This window comes from Haemaphysalis longicornis, unplaced genomic scaffold (assembly GCF_048455015.1).
Source record: "Haemaphysalis longicornis isolate Haplotype H1 unplaced genomic scaffold, Haemaphysalis longicornis Haplotype H1 scaffold_6, whole genome shotgun sequence".
NCBI lineage: Eukaryota > Metazoa > Arthropoda > Arachnida > Ixodida > Ixodidae > Haemaphysalis > Haemaphysalis longicornis.
This window is the reverse complement of record NW_027526407.1, coordinates 38112715-38129361: the sequence shown is the minus strand read 5'-3', so window position 1 is coordinate 38129361 and position 16647 is coordinate 38112715. Positions and strand designations below refer to the sequence as shown.

General features: G+C 46.1%; 1 protein-coding gene across 1 annotated transcript in view; it reads right to left on the bottom strand.

Annotated features, from left to right (window-relative positions):
- LOC144142482 (ras-related and estrogen-regulated growth inhibitor-like) overlaps positions 1–12751 on the bottom strand; it is a 46415-nt gene extending 33664 nt beyond the window's left edge. The window contains exon 1 of the mRNA XM_077674025.1: positions 12455–12751. Within this exon, the coding sequence (XP_077530151.1) occupies positions 12455–12551 (97 nt within the window). The 5' untranslated portion in view covers positions 12552–12751. The remainder of the gene's footprint in view (positions 1–12454) is intronic.
- Between the last annotated feature and the right edge of the window lie 3896 nt (positions 12752–16647).

Here is a 16647-nt window from a genome sequence, read left to right as displayed (position 1 = left end):
TCTCTATTGGAGGACTTTCCTCTACTTGCTATAAAAGCATGAAAAGCAGAAGTATTTCTGTGTAAGAATGCACTCGCTGTCCCCATGAATCCAGTTGGTTTCCTTGCTCAATTCATTTGATGGTCAAGTGTGACTTGCGCATGTATAATGTGTCTGTATGTGACGCTGTACTCTCGGCCTATTCACACCGTCACGCGTAGCTCCGCTGCCCACACCCTTATTTTAGGGTGTTGAGCAACCTTACACCCTTTTTAGGGTGTTCACACGAACACCCTTTTTTCATCTTTACACCCTTTTTAGCCAAAATACCTTTTAAAAGGGTTCGCCATGGGACAAGATAAGATCTTAGACCCTTTTCGGCCACAAAAGGGTGTAAGAGAGTTTAGTGTCTACTGGAAGACACTGGAGCACTGTAAACGCAAACTAGCCGGAAATGGAGTTTTAATCAAGTAATGTGCCCTGAAAAGTACCTATAGCAAAAAATGTACTCCCTAGGCATGACCTAAAGAAGTGGACGAACCTCCATGGTAGTACCGTTGCCCATCTGGGTAGCAAAAGGGAGGATTTAGAACTACTTAACACCATTTGTAAGATGGCGTTCCGTTCCTTGTATACTACCACGTCCACAATAAACGCCCTATCTGAGGTAATCATCTCAAGCGGGCGGTCGCCATGTTAGTCTTCTGTTGTCTCCATGCACCAGCACTTCAACCGTGGTCTAATGCTAATTAGAACGAGTAAGCAGGACGCTACGGTTGCACGCAGCTACAAAACCAATACCGTACGTATACCCGTATAGATGCTTCAACCAGCGCGATCACAGGCAGAGAGCGCGGCCGTGTTGTCTCAATGTGTTTATTTTGGCGATAGGTGTTGTCGAACTCTGCTGCTAACGAAGAGGCAGTTCTCGCCGTTGCAAACAATTGCAATGTTCATCTGCTTCGCTTGCTTGCGCATACATATACGATTTTAATTCTGGTGCCAGCGCGCCAACGCACCCGACTGCAGCGACTCAACTTGCCCTGGCGGCACGACTTTCTGCCCGGATGTAAACAACCTCCGTGGTGCTATCAACGCAGCGCGGCCGGTGACTCGGCGCGGCCGGAGCTTCAAGCCTCGCCTTGGGCCGTCGTTTTTTCTTATTTGTGAAGGACTAGTAGTGCCATTTGGTGGAAAGATTTTCATGTGCCCCTGTCACACGAGGAACGGCCGCAAACAGCATTTGGATACGGCGACAGGTGTGGACAGCTCGCTGGTAAGTGGTCTTTCATCAGTCGATGCGTTTGTCAAACGTTTGGATAGGGTTAACAGCGATGTACCCGGGTACCCGTGCCGCTCACAGCTCGTACACGCACGGGCAAAGAAAAAAGCGCACACTCGTATTATTTTACTTGTTTGTGGGTTTTGGGGTATGCGTTCGCATTCTTTTGTAGGCCGGTTTGTAACAGGGCATTCGAGATAAAATCGTTTGTCGCGCGCGGCGTCGTTTCAAAGCAACGTGACGGTTACTTCGTGCTGGCGAAAATCAGCGCAGTCAGACGGAAGCGGGAAGGAAGGTAGAGAGATCGGGAAAGAGGGCGCTAATATATAAAAAAAGCGTAATGCAAGACGAGAAATATAACACAACCCGCCTGCATTTCTCCGAACTTCAGGACAGAGCCGCACACGGGTACGTTGTCACAAACTCGAGCGTACGACGTCTAAAAGTACCGTATATTTTTTTTTTTTCATTTTTCAACGTGACCTGAGCCACTTATCTTCTCATTACCGCGCATGCAGACCTGATTGTGTCCCTGTGTTTGAGCGCACAGCCATCCTTTTGCGACATAAGAACCAGCAAACGCGAGAAATTGTAGAAGCCAGCCACATCAGAAAAGCTGGTTCCGAATGTATCAGTCATCCCTCTATCGCCCTGCTTAATCGAGAAGTCGCATATTTAGACGCACATTGAGCGCTATTTCGGTGCTTCTTCTGGGAATGCGTGTTGGGGGTGGGAGGGGGGTCTTAATCCATGTATGATGCGGTTATCTTTGCTGATTTTTCGCCTTTCGTGCGCCTCAAAGTTCGTTTTCTGGTTTTGTTGTTACGGTTTTTTAGTATTTTCGGCTGAGTGCGCCGAGAACTGTGACGCATTGGGGGCGCGGCAATTGGGCGCTTGGGCATATAAAGCTTTGAATTGTGCAATAATAAACTAGTTGCGAGTGTGCGCTTGTGCCGTCTTCATGTGTTCTTGTCCTCGTTAATTTGCGCGCAGTTTATTTTTCGCAATGCATAATTACCAACTCGCCCAACTCGCAACCCTTTTACAGATCCTATACTCCGTAAAAATGAGTTGCCTGTCCTTTTAGGTACGGCAAAATCTCGCGCAGCGCATCATTCTGCCAGGGGGCCATATCCTAATTTCAATGCACACACTATGAAAGCAGCTTGCACTTAATGCGTCACACTGTCTGCTGATAAGCATTTTAGATTCGCCCCTCTCATCATCATTCACTTCGTGGAGATGGCGGGATTTTCTTTCATAGCTTGTTGTCACTGCAGTAATTAATAGCAGAATCAGTCCTACAAATCACAGAAACGGTTCGTTTCACGTTGAAAATAATCACAGTAACACACTTTGCACCACACGGAGGAACAATCGGTTGCAGTGATGAGGCATAAGGGTAACTTGTTGTTAAAGGGTCATTGAAGACAACCAGCAAGTTGATTTCAAACGGAAGTCGGACCTCCGCATAGCCATTTCAGCATTGATTTAGTGCCAAGATGCCTTAAGTGCTGAGAAATCGCTGTTCAACTGCTCATCAAACGTGACGCAAACACGACTGCAGTCGCTGTTTGCATCAGGATAAACCGGAAGCAAGTGAAGCAGCGGTGATTAATAGCAGTATACAAGCAACTGAATACAACATTACCACGTACCAAGCCTTTTGGTCAGTTCCGGTCAAATCGCTCATGCTTCCCCAAACTCCCCTGTCATTTGCCGTTCGAGACCACTAAGCAACATGTTTCTCCATTGGACCTGTGATCAGTATTTACGCTTCACTGAAGAAAAACATTGGCCTTTTGAGGCCCCGCAAGTTTTGGCGTCGATTTTCTCATGCGTAGCTCGCATGCTCCCTTGGAAAGCGGTACTGCCACCCCATGTATGGACGAGTAGCACCATCCAGCGGCAGCCATGAAAGAAGTTGTGCGCGTCAGGCCCTTCCGGTGAAAACGTGTTTTTGCTAGTTTCAACCTTATTTTAAAAAAAAATGCCAGGTGTAAGAGGGGTATAATAGTGTTCTCCGTGAGCTAATCTGTCAACCTAGAGAGACTTGCATTTTAACTTCACTGTCATTTAAGGTTGTGCTCGAGTATATTGTGCGGAAGTAATATCTTTTTTATTGCTGCAAAAGCCACGATGGTTAATGTACTGGCACTTTATGAAGCCTTTGCATTCCTAATTTCAGTGCTGAATCTTCGCAGGGAACCTGGCATAACAATTTTATTACTGTACCGAATTATTAAGTTCATTTAACCATAGTGTCTGTTTTGAATTTTACATGTGGGGCATTTTTTTTTTCTTTTTTGCTTTTTCAGGTAGATGTTCCTTTGACTCCCTGCCTGCATTCCGCGAACGGGGAAATTAGCCTCCGCATCGATGGCCAGAGTGTCTTGACTGCATCATCTTTACTGGGAGGACTGTGTAGTCTGTTTGCATCGTTCTGGGTTTTCAACATTCAATATCTCAAGAAGGCACGCAGAGCTCTAACGTTTGTGGAACATGCCTTTTTGGACCTTGCCAGCACGAAACCACGTGTGAACGATTTAGAACTAATTAACTTTTATCGCATCAATATCCCTCACCAATATTTTATTTGTTTTCAATCCTGTAATCATTGGATAGTAGTTTAAAGAATTTCGTATTATGTTTCTGACGTTTTCTTTTTTTTTTACTGAACAGCGGATATTTGATGGGCCCTTCTGTATGCTGATAATACAGCTATCTTTTAGTGAAGCAATAATATTAACCAACTAATATAACTTGAAACAATTATCTAAATAATGTTGGCAACTGGTGCCAAATGAATCAACTCAAAATTATCGGAAAAACACGAATTACATGGCTTTTTCTTCTCACTCTGAAGAAGCTGTCGTGATACCACCCATTCTGTTCTATATCCTTGCAATTAACCCCTCAGACTGGGTCACTTTTCTTGGCGCATTTGTGTCTTTATCAAAACGCACTGGTATTTTCCGCAGCATATTTCTCGTTCTTTATATTACTCATTTATCCATAGCCATCTCATTGCTGTCTGTCTCCTACATCATTTATCTCTTGTGCCTTTACCATCTACAAAATGCTCGTTACCTTTCAATATCAAATCGTTACACAGCTCTCGCTCATTTCACCACCAATTGAAAAAAATTTTTGTTGTTTTAAACCACTGCAACCATTTTTTTCACTTTGTGTACTGAGTACTGATGCGTACTGATAAGTACTCACGCGTTCTCAATCCTCTAGTATTTTATAATGATGTCACTTACCATGTCGTTGTGTTTGTGCCTATATGTTTTTCGCGTATTTCCAGTTCTTGTAGTAATATTGTTTCTACAGTTTGTTCAACTAGCACACAGCTCATTTCACCACCAACTGAAAATTTTTTGTTGTTGTAAACCGCTGCAACCATTTTTTTCGCTTTGTGTACTGAGTGCTGATGCGTTCTGATAAGTTCTGATAAGTACTGACGCGTTCTCGATCCGCTATTATTATATAATGATTTCACTTGTGGTTGTGTTTGCGCCTATCTTTGTTTTTCGCGTATTTCCAGTTCTTGTAGTAATATTAATTCTACGGTTTGTTCAACTAGCATTCTATTGCTGTCTTTCATTCCTAACTGGCGTGTTTTTAGCAATTTACCATTTTTGCTTTCTTATAGGAGGTCGCCCTAAGTTTTTATTTCGGAGCCTCCTTGTGTACACCATGTACCATGTAAACTTGTATGTGAAAGTTCGTTTGAAATAAACCTGAAACCGAGAAAAACCGTGTGAAATCAGTACTCCCGCAGGGAACTAGAAACTCTCCTTGTGGCCTTGAAAAAACTCCTTTCGGAAGGCCTACAAAACCGCCCCAACTTTGCAAAACTCCATTCAAAAGAAATATATGCTTCCCTTGAACCTCCTAAAAACTCCCCTCGCGAGGCCTACAAAACGTAAAACTCCATGCAAAAGAAGTAACTGCTTCCCTTGAACCTCCTCAAAACGCCCCTAAAATAACATAAGTACTTCCCAAGGGAGCCATAATAGGCTCCTATTTAACCGCCTAAAAAGTCCATAAACATCACTTAAAAACGCCTTGAGGAAGTAAAGAATACTCCATTTTGATCTCCTTAAATTCTCCCTAACATTTCTTAACACTCCCTAACTACCTCCTTTCTATCACCTAAAAACACCCTGTTTTGAGGAGGTAAACAAAACCTCCCTGTTCCATGTAGTAAAAAAACTCCTACAAGGAGGATCACTAGAGGACAGGCGAAAAAGAACCTCTAGGGAGTATATGGGTGGAAAAAAAGTTTAGAGTGAGGAGGAAGTTATGGTAGTCCAGATTTGCAGTTTTTTCATGTTGGTTTGTCAGATGGGTTCTTCCCCAAGGTACCACTCTTGCAAATCTCTGTCAACTCCTTTGCCGAAGGTTGACAGCACCCCTGCAGCGCAATGAACTCAGCCGACACGCAACCACTTGGGCTTCTGGGGAACATCTAGCTTGCTGGCAGCAAACCGACAATGGCCCAGTGGAATTCCGCGGTACTCGCGCCTTTTTTCCCACTCGGCAGTCATCGTTTTGTCTTCGACTTGCAGCCTGCGGAGCCCTTCGCCGCTACCCGCTGGCCCGCATACGACGTCTTCGGCGTCTGCTCTCTCGTGGGCCGATGTTATTATTTATAGGCCGCACACGAAACTCCTCGAGTCAGACGCGCTTCCCTCTCTCTCCCTCTCTTTCTTGGCCCTCGAGAACAGAGTAATAACAAGACGAGGCAGAGCAGAAAGGCTAAAAACCAAGCCGACGCCAGCTTCCAGCGCCCCTAACGCCATTGGCGTCGTTTCACCCTGAACGCCTGCTTGCTTCTCCTACGTACCTCCGCTCCTTGTAAGAGAGGCATCTTCAAGATCTTTCTCGCCGCCTCAAGGAGGAGGAGAGAAGAGGGAGGGAGGGGGAAGTCCCCCGACGGTCTTGTTCTTCTCCGACCAGAATAGAGCCTCTCCTGCCAAGTGCGGCCGCCACCTCTTCGCCATCGCCTCAGCCCAGCCGACGGCCCTCGGTCGATTTTGCTTTCCGCAGGCTGGGTTTCGCTGTTAATCTGGGCTCGGGACAACGTTCGTCGACACCTTTCCACCCCCTCCTTTGTCAGGATTTTATTTCATTTTCTTTTATGGCTTTGCGGAGTAAGCGCTCCTCGCTACGCGCCGAACTCTGTTTCGTAGGACAGGTAGCAACTAGTGAGAGTGTATGCACGCACTGACTAAAAGCACACGGCACTTAAGAGAGCAATGATGTTGTGCACGCCGCAGGCTTCAGCACGTACAAAGATATTTTAACTTTAAATGCGAATAATCTTGTTAATTTTATTTGTTAGCCTAGTGCCAGCTGCGCGAGAATCTGGAACCTCATATTTCATCATACAGAATTTTAAGATGTCAGGCTCCGAGCGATGATTTGTACTGCTGTCCATCGGTCCACACGCATTCCTAAGTCCAGGTACGTACGGTGCTTATTTGTACATGCATACATTGCGGCACCCCAGTTCTCATCGGCATTGCTATCACCGTATACATGGAGGCCCCGGAGCAATAGTCCTGCCGAAGAATTCTGCAAAGGAAAATTTGACATCCACCTCAATGCAGCCGTATGGCTGACAAAGGAAGGCTTTACAGCTTTCTCAGAAACTTCGCAGTTGAAGAAAAATTCGCCCTGGTCCAGGATTCGAACCCGGGACCACCGATTAACCGGAGAAGTCGCTCTACCAACTTACCTAACCAGGAGGTCAGCAGCTTGTAGTGCGAGAGCGAATTGATCAACAGCTCGAAGTGATGGACAGATGTTACTCCACCTTGGGGATTTACCCTAAATCCGGTCGATTAATGCCGAAGGTTTTGAGGGGAGGAATTTTCCGCGGTTTTCTACCCTATCTCAACTCTTCCATTTCCACCTAGATATGTTCCTTAACGATTTTCCAGCATGACATGCTGGTACGCCTTGGCCAATCCCCCAGAGTAGGCACGCGCCATTGTTATCTAGGCTCCTACAATTCACCAACCAACTCAGTCTTACAAGTTATAGCAGGGTGTCGAGTTTCGATCACATGTTTTGATGCCGAAGAAGCAAGAAACATACGAAAACTACAAACCAAAGTTTTCCCACACAAATCCAGACTATCCCTCATGTTCCCAGACAGATAGAATGAAGAATGCCACAAATGCAAATTAAGAGCAGACTTTTTCCACGCAGACTGCGCTTATTCTATAATTTGGCAAGAGAACACCTACTAAACCTCTAGAGAGTCTTGGGATATAGCACTGTCCAAATCGGACGTTTCGACACAGCGTGAGCTGCTAGAGAAAGCCAAGCTTGGAGCCTTTGCTACTGGAGTCCTGGAAATAGGAATTCACCCATAACTCTTTCGAATCGGTTGTTGAAATACTTGAGGCTTAATGGGTTGTTGAAATACTTGAGGACCTTAAAATACTAATTTATTTCCGGAAAGAGGCCGTAAAAGGAACCATTGCTACGAATAAAGCCCGAATTACCCATTAATTAGCACCCGTCAGCAATTCAAATCACCTGAAGCAGAAAGAAAAATCTTGGATGCACTTACATATGTCCACTTTTGCATACCCCAAATTTGTTGTGCCAATAGGTAATATAAGTGGAATCGATAAAGTCAACCCCAACAATGGGTCCCTCAAAAGCAGTTGTCTAGCTGCTGAGAAACGGCTACAGTCGAGAAAAAAAATGTTCAGGTGCCGATTGCTTCGAAGGACAAATCAACCTTGACTTCTTTCAATTTCATGTGGATATTGTTCTTAGTATCTTCCCCAGCCTTTGATTCGTCATATTCTACCTGGCCATCCTTTTTAGGCAATTCGTTTTCCACTGCGTTCTTTCCTTTTCGGTAATATTTCTTCTTTTGCACGCCCTGCATTTTCGTTTGTACACTGGCCCAAGGCTTGCTTGGCTAGCATTTACGAGGTTTACGTTTAAGGAAGAAGGAGGAGAGGGAAAAAAAGACAGTGCAGTAAAATCACGCTAATTCAAACTCGGTTAATTCGAACTTCCGGTTAATTCGAACTGACGCCCTGGTCTCAGCACAGCCCTGTGTATTTCAATGGGGGACTAAACTCCCGATGATTCGTACGCGTAGGTATCCAGAACGGTTAATTCGAACTCGGATCCCCTGGTTTCCATCGCTCCTCGCAGAAGCAGTCGGCCCAGAGTGATCACAATGTGCGCAAATCCCAACCAAACCAAATTTATTAGAGATGCTAAACAACTAAACAAAAAAAAAAAACAACTGCGTAGCGCGCGCGCTATGCTGCTGCAATAGCATACTTCGCTTCAGCAGAGGACGATTACTTACCATTTTTATTGCCTCGTCCCTACCATGTGAACAAACGTGTTTTCGAGCATAAATAGCGTCATTATTTACGAAATCACCTGACATAAACGAGTAGTAGCGCCTAGTTCACGGTAACGAGCCCAGGAGTGGTATTCTCGTAACTGTCCCTTTTGAAAACGTCCCTTTTGAGTCCCTTTCATCGTGACGTACTTCCGGTTAAGCAGTGAGCGTTGGCAGTAGGTTTGGTGCGCTTGCGTTACGTAACTTTCGGTTGTTTGCTTTTAGCCAATCAGTGCTCGCCAAAAGGGGCACTTTTGAAAGGGACGCAAAAGGGACAAAACTCGAGAATACCGCCCCAGAGGTGGCTTCTTTGTGTTCAGAGCGCGTTGCAGTGCGCCGCGATGTTCAGCCATTTTAGCGCCCGCCCACTAATTTGAACTCCGCTTAATTTGAACAGTTTTATTGCCCCCTTCGAGTTCGAATTATCGAGCTTTTACTGTACAGGAAATGCAGGAAGGTTAACAAAAGAGAGTTCGTTTCATTACCCTACACAAGAGAAAACGGGCAAGCGGGGGGGTTAAAATGGAAAATAAGGTATATAAAAAAGAGGGTGGCGGAATAAGGATCAAGAAAAGGAAGGGTAAATAGTATGCACATACATATAGACTTCCGATTGAAAGCTTCAAAGATTGAGAGCCGGAAAGTGCTGACAGCAGTTTGAATACATCCAGACTCAACATGTGCCCTAACATGTCAGACTGATGAATACATTCACAAGCGGGAAACGGAAATGGCAAGGCAAGAGGTAATTTTAGACTCGAAAGGGACTTGTGCGCAGGGCTTTCTGTGAGTAAACATTGCGCATACAGACTCGCTGTCTTTATGTACGGACGAATTTTGGAATGGAGCCACACTATGGAACCAAATGGATCATACAACAGACTGGTGTCCAAGACAGCCAGGCTTAGCTAAAAAGAAGAAGTGACGTTGGGGGGGGGGACCGACATGTGGTCTAACATGATGCCAAACAGGGGACGGGGTGAGAAGTAGTAGAAGACCGATAACTACATTAAAAATAAAACGAGAAAATCAGGGACAAAGAATAGACAGAACCAGTAGCTAACCATTGGGCACAGGAAAGCGGCACTTGGAAGTCTATGGGCGAGGTCTTAATTCGTCCACCAGTAAGCCTAATTGGACTGTTGATGATGAGGGAGATAAAAGTGATGTGGAGACAGGCTTGTGGAGAGAGGCATAGGATGATTTTTGTCGTTTCAGCGTGTTCAAGGTATGTACGCACTCCTTGTACACGTCCACGTGCCTGCTTTGGAAACATCGAATTGTGCCGAATGCATCCTTCGCAAGTCTTTTCCTGAACAAATGAATAACACGGTGTCACCCGGTAATTTTATGTGGCTCAAATTCTCTTTTTTTACTCGTGCCCCTCTCTTTTCCCAATCAAGTTTTATAAAAATCCCGGGCCATCTCTACTATCGTGAAACCTGGTGAGGGGCGAAGCATGCGGTGTACAAATGTACTCTTGGCGCCTTGGCGTTTTTGCAAACGGAGATGAAACCATTCGGGGTACAGGTATACAGCTGGAGTGTAAAAGACTCTTTTTTAGGCACAAACCTCTCTAGCGCGAGGTGTAAACAAGTGTCCTGGTGGTTTTTTTAGTACGCGCTACGTTCTAGCGCGAAGCGTAAACGAATTTCCCGGTGTTTCAGTACCGTGACTACATGAGACGAACGAAGATTACGACGACGACGACAGGAGATGCAAACAGTTACACCATTTCTTCTTCTCCTGCCGACGGTTTTCCTCTATAAGACGAAGGTACTTGGAAGACACGCGCAGCCGGCTAAACCTCCCGCTGTCTGCTACACTTATCTTGTCATTCGGGGAGAAGGAACTGGGATTCTGCCACGGAGATCTTTTCCGTGTGGTGCATGCAGTCATCCTTGAATCAGGCCGTCTGCCGGGTTAGACATCATTTGGCCCTGCTGGATTCCCCTGTCAAGTATATGCGCGCATAGCTCACTGCTTCGTCTGTACCACTTTCTTTCTTCGTGTTTCTTATTTTCATTAAATGGTATTCGTTTTTACCCTTTTTTTATTTATTACTCTATTCTCCTTACTTTTATTTCTGTAGTCATCTACTGCTAATCCATTCAAAATTTAAAAATTAAATATAAATAATATAATAATATAATAATAATAATATTTATTAGTCAAACAAAATTCATGTACTTAATCAGGCCTACCTAAGCCGCAACGGGCTTGTCTGGCAGAGCCTGGCAGGCGACAAGTGTTAAAAAAAAGTATATATATTATATATATATATATATATATATATATATATATATATATATATATATATAACAGCACAGAGTACCAACCAAGAACAGATAACCATGCGGTACTCACAAAATCTCTGGAAAGCTCTAACGCATGCGCCGTAAAGCCTTTTTCAGTTTATATTTCGAAGCATGCCCAAAAAAGTCAGATGGCAAAGTGTTAAATATAGCTGGCACATCATAACGACGTGTTCTTTTCCCGTAACTTGTGGAACAACGAGGAATTGCGTAACGTTGCTTCGGTCTCAGGGACCGAGCAGGAGTGTAATAAGTTTTGAATGTGTTAGTCCAAAAATGTTTTAAAATAACAGTTTCGTTTAGGAGCGAGGTAAAATGTTGTGCATAACTCCTCAACAGCGTCTGTGTTTTATGGTTCAGATGCTCTTTCCCGTCGTCTGAGCTGTTTTCTACGGAATTACCATGAACTAACTAGCCCTCAACAAACCCCTCTGCTATTTGTTTTTCCTTCGTCCGTCTCTCTCTCCCGTTAGAAGCTTTCTCACTTAATGTTCTAGATGACTCTTCAACTGCTCTTCTGTTGTGTGGTTTCCTTGCCCTGTCCCGCCGTATGCGCTGCTCTTCACAGAAGTACCATGTACCAACTGCCCCTTAGAAATCCCCTCTGCAATTTATTTCACATACATCGGGCTCTTTCTCACCCTGGAAGCTCTTTCTCACCTAATGGTCTACATTAGTGTTCAACAGTGACTGTGTTGCGTGGTTCCCTTGTTCTGTCCCATCGTCTGCGCTGTTTTCACAGAAATACAATGTACCAACTACCGCTCAGGAAAATGTACCAACTGCCCCTCAGGAAACACCTCTGCAATTTGTTTCGTGTTCTACGAGCTCTTTCTCGTCTTAGATGCTGACTCTCGTCTAATATTTCTACATGACACACTTCAAACAGCGCCTGCGTTGCGTGGTTTACTTGCTCTACCCCGTGGTCTGCTCTGACTTTCACATAAATTCCATGTACCAACTAGACCTTAAGCAAGCGCTTCTGCTTGTTCCTCACTGCCTCGGGGGTGCGTGGATGCATTTAGCACCGCAAGGAACACGTCAACGGCACGCTCCAACCCGAGGCCCGACCTTGATCCCAAGCGGCGCCACATATTCGACCGAAACTGGGCCGCCAGGACCGAGGCCGGCGCAGCGAGCCGCAGGTGTTTCTAATTGGCCCGCACGCTCCAACCCGCAAACATCGATTTCCCAATTCCACCGCGCGCAACGGGTTGCCCAACAACACGATGATGCAGTCCTGAAACGCAACTAAGTATCCGTCAAGAACGACTACTTCCACTAGCGGATACCTTTCGAGTACCTGAGATAGACTCAGGCTGAGGAGTACCTATCGCAGGTTCAAGCTGAGGGCGCTGAGAGTGGGAGAAAAAGGGAACTCCCGTCCACTCTAGGGCAGACACGAGCGACCCAGCCCGGTCGATTGAGCGCACTCGTGGCTAAGCCTTACGGCGGAGCAGCCGCCAACGGCGACCACCCACTCACCGCTTTTTCCGACGCCCGACGCTCCCAGGACGGCAATCTTCACCTCGGAGAGCGTCGATTTCTTCCGGCGAATACCTCGGATGGCGTTCGAACTCATCTCAAGCGCTGTTGGAGCTTTTCTCACCGCATCGTAGCGAAACCTCTTCTCACAGCGCTTCCTTCGCGCGAAACCACCACGAAACCACGGAGGAAATAAAAAAGAAACCGAAACAGAAAAAGACGGGGCCTTCTGCCGTCGTCTCGCTACGCCACTGTCGTCTGCTCGGGCAGCGGCGCCGCGGCGTCTCGTCTGCTCGCGGCGCGGCCGGATTCTGCGCCACGTGACGTCACGTCCTGTTGCTGCATCCTCATCCCAGGGAGCAGTAGAAACAAAAGTGATGGAGAGTGCGGCAAAGGGGTTGGGGAGCGGCTGTGCTTGCCAGCCTGGATGGGCAGTAGGCTGGTTTTGACATTTCGGGTAGTGGCGCGAAACGACTAGTGAACGGGTACTTGTTTTGATATTTTAGAATAGCTTTTCCTCGTCTTCTCTATTTGTAGTTATAGTCTGATAAGGGGTGTACGGAGCGGATGTGCTTTACATCCTGGATGTGAAGTCAGCTGATTCAGACATTCACATAAATGGTACAACTCTAATAGTAAAGAAGCACTGTTCTAATCTCTCGATTTAGATTTCCGTCATATTTTCTATTTGCAGTTTAGTTCGAGAAGAGGTTTAGGAGCGCATGCCATCATGGACGTACGGTGAGCTCATTTAGCCATTTAGGGAAAGGGTGCAAGTCAAATTGTAAACAAGTACTTTTCTAATTTCTCAGTCTATCTTTTCCTTGTATTTTTTATTTATAGTTTCAGAATTATGAGATTACATATTTAGATATGCTATAACAGGAAATCAATCAATGTTTGTTGGATGAGCACTTTTCCGCTCGGGAAAAACACAGCTTCGCGTCAAAGAAGGTTCTCGTCATTGAACTCGTATTTGTCAAAAGTCTGGGGATAAGCTCACACATTATCGCACAGTGGTTGATTAGGCGTAGATTAAAGACAGAACACTTGTTTCGGTCATAGAAACAAAACAAAACACGACTTCGTTCCAAGCCCCACGAGGTGCTACGGCCGAGAAGTTCACCTAAAGTATTATGACGGAAACTGAATCGTGTTTGGATTCCTATCAGCGAACTTTGTCTGGAAATACGATTGCGATCACAGTCTTGCGATAGCGCGTAAATTTGAACCGCAACTGAACCGCGGACTCCTCGGTGGGTCGCGAAAGGGCTGTTTTTGCATGGCACGAAGGTACTGCAACAAAGCCTGACGATAGGCGGCTTCTAGGACGCCGCGAAAGAGGAAACTGACTACGGGCTAAATGTGTATCAAGTGAACAACAATAAACTTTGAGGGTGCCGAAGTGAGCTCTCATATTGGGGAAAAAACAACATATTGCTTGTCTAATCACGACATTTTTTTTAAAGGAGAGACATCATTTTCGGAACATGGCGTTATATCACAGAGACGGATGATTCGTTAGGAACTATGCAAGCGTGTGATGCGTCTGAAACCATATTTTAGACACAAAAGGAGTGAAAGCAGGCACTATAAAATTGACCGAAGGTGCTACAAATTTTACGTACAAAGAAGAAGTGACGCAGAGAAGAGGTCAACCAGCAGTCGTTCTTCAGACACCCTACAACGTGGCAGGGCTAATTAATATAATGGACATACATCACCGCATTCAACTGACGTAATCTACCCTGCCCGACATACGCATTTCAATGAGCTCAGTGTGGTGCACGAATCTATATTTACAAGGCTCATTCGCTGGATTTGAGCATTTCAAAACATGAAAGCAGGAACATCATGCTTGAAACTTTCGAAAAAAATCTTGGAGGAAAATAAACTAACGCGTCACAGAAGCGTCTAGATGCATACGTCTTTGGCGTGTACAACAACTCTGGCAACTTTAGGCATTTCGTACAAAAGGCTTATGGATGCAACCTTAAAGGTGGTGAGCCCAGTACTGCTCCTTGCGGAACACCGTGTGACCGGCCTGATTGCTACCCGTCTTGCCACCAGTGAGGAAGCCTGGGATCAACGCATGGATGCCTCGAATTTCACTTACGTTTCCAATGTACTTGGCGTACAGCGTAACATTCCTGAACGCTGCCAAGCAGGCTGACTGTTCTACAGGATCTAATGGGCATGAAAAGTATCACTAACCTTTTGATCGCTGCAGTAGAGTAGTGGTTGGAAATCTCATCTTGGAGATCACCTGCATCATTAAACCTACCCCGCGGATTGGAATATAGTGGGCGATGATATGATAGGGTATATAAAAGTAAATATTATTAAAATGAGAACAGGGTAGAGGAGGGAGAGGATGAGATCAAAGTTTATTCATATCTCTGGGTTCAGGAAGGGGTGGTGGTGGAGCCCCTTCGGGCCGCCGCGACGTCCAGTGCCCGCGACGTCAGAAGTACTTGACCGGAGATGTCCGGACTCCCAGGGCCTGTTCCCAGAGGTTGAAGGAGGGGAGAGGGAGTATGGGGAATCTGGAAACTCACAGGGGAGTGACAGTGGGTGTCCAGGGTCCCACATGCCGAGCAATTAAGGGAGGTTGAAATGTGGGGAAACGTATGCAATGGCGTGGAGTGCATTCGGCAGGCATGCTCAGATAATGAATGGCAGCCTACCATAGTCTCTGAAGAGGAAAGTGTCTGACAGTTGCATCTTACCGGTACTCACCTACGGGGCAGAAACTTCGGGGCTCACTAAGAGGGTTCAACTTAAATTGAGGACGACTCAGCGAGCAATGGAACGGAAGATGATAGGTGTAACATTAAGGGACAAGAAGAGAGCGGATAGATCAGGGAACAACCGCGTGTCAAGGACATATTTGCAGAAATTAAGAAGAAATGGACATGGACATGGACAGGGCATGTAATGCGAAGGCAAGATAACCGTTGGTCATTAAGGGTAACAGAGTGGATCCCTGTAGAAAAGGCAAGCGTGGTAGGGGGCGGCAGAAAGTTAGGTGGGCAGATGAGATCAAGAAGTTTGCGGGGATAAATTGGTCGCAGTTAGCACAGGACCGGGATAATTGGAAATATATGGGAGAGGCCTTTGCTCGGCAGTGGGCGTAGACAGGCTGATGATGATGATGAAATGTGGGTGTGTTGGGGCCAGTTGGGTGCTAGAGGAGAGTAGTTCCACTGAAGTGGATTTCATCGTACACAACACAGCTGAAACACTGCTGGCTGCCGTCATGCTGCATCAGAGAGAACAGGAGCCTCTACGGGAGCGGTGAAGCGTAGAGGCGAGCTTCCTGTGAAGAGCAGTGATGACTGCGACGAGCAGGCTCCGTGTAATGACTCTTCCAGCTAGACAATTAATATGAAAAAATCCTATAGTGCTACCGTGGTCTCTGTGGAAGCTGATTGACTTCTGAAGGGCAATTAAGTAAAGATTGGCCTTGGCAGACGGGACGTGTGTTTTGGCAAATGGCTGTCGTGTCGAGCGTCGCGCTCCAGCCAGTTTTTAATTGCAGAGCAGTTTAGGCGCTCGCCTTTTTGTCCTAGCTCGCTCGCTCAACCCAAGTATATAGAGCACCAAGGCGGCGTCCCGGGGTAACGCTGTTGTTCGCGGCGTACACCAGAGGCTTCGAAAGCCAAGCGGTTTATATAGTCATAAGCTTTCGAAATTCGTGAAACGCTGGCGCTTGTCATACATCTTCCTGTTGTTCAGCGCAAAAAAAAAAAACTATAGGTGCATTTGAGGGAAAATATACGTAATTAACCGGCAGCGCCCGCGTTCCTTTAGTTAAGGACGCCCGTTGGGTTGGTATTTACGATAGTAAACGCCAAATGTGGCAGTGCAACGACGGCACGTGCGGGGAGAAAAGCAAAAAGAGAACAGAACTCCCGCTGGCGCAGTTTCAGGCAGGGGCGCGCGATCACTGCGAAGGCTGGAAATTTTAATTGCATGGGGTAGTAGCAGTAAGCGGATAACGGCGGTAGCCCATTATGTCGGATCACTGCTCTGCACTTCCGCCAGCTTTCACATTGAGTGGAGCGGCTTTAATTTTTTTTTTTTTTCAGGCTCCTGCCCACGCAACCCTGACCCTGTCCCCTCTCCTTCCCCTGAGCAGTGCTGCTGATTTGCGCTGACCAGCTCGGCACCTGAGCGCCAAAAAGCTCTGG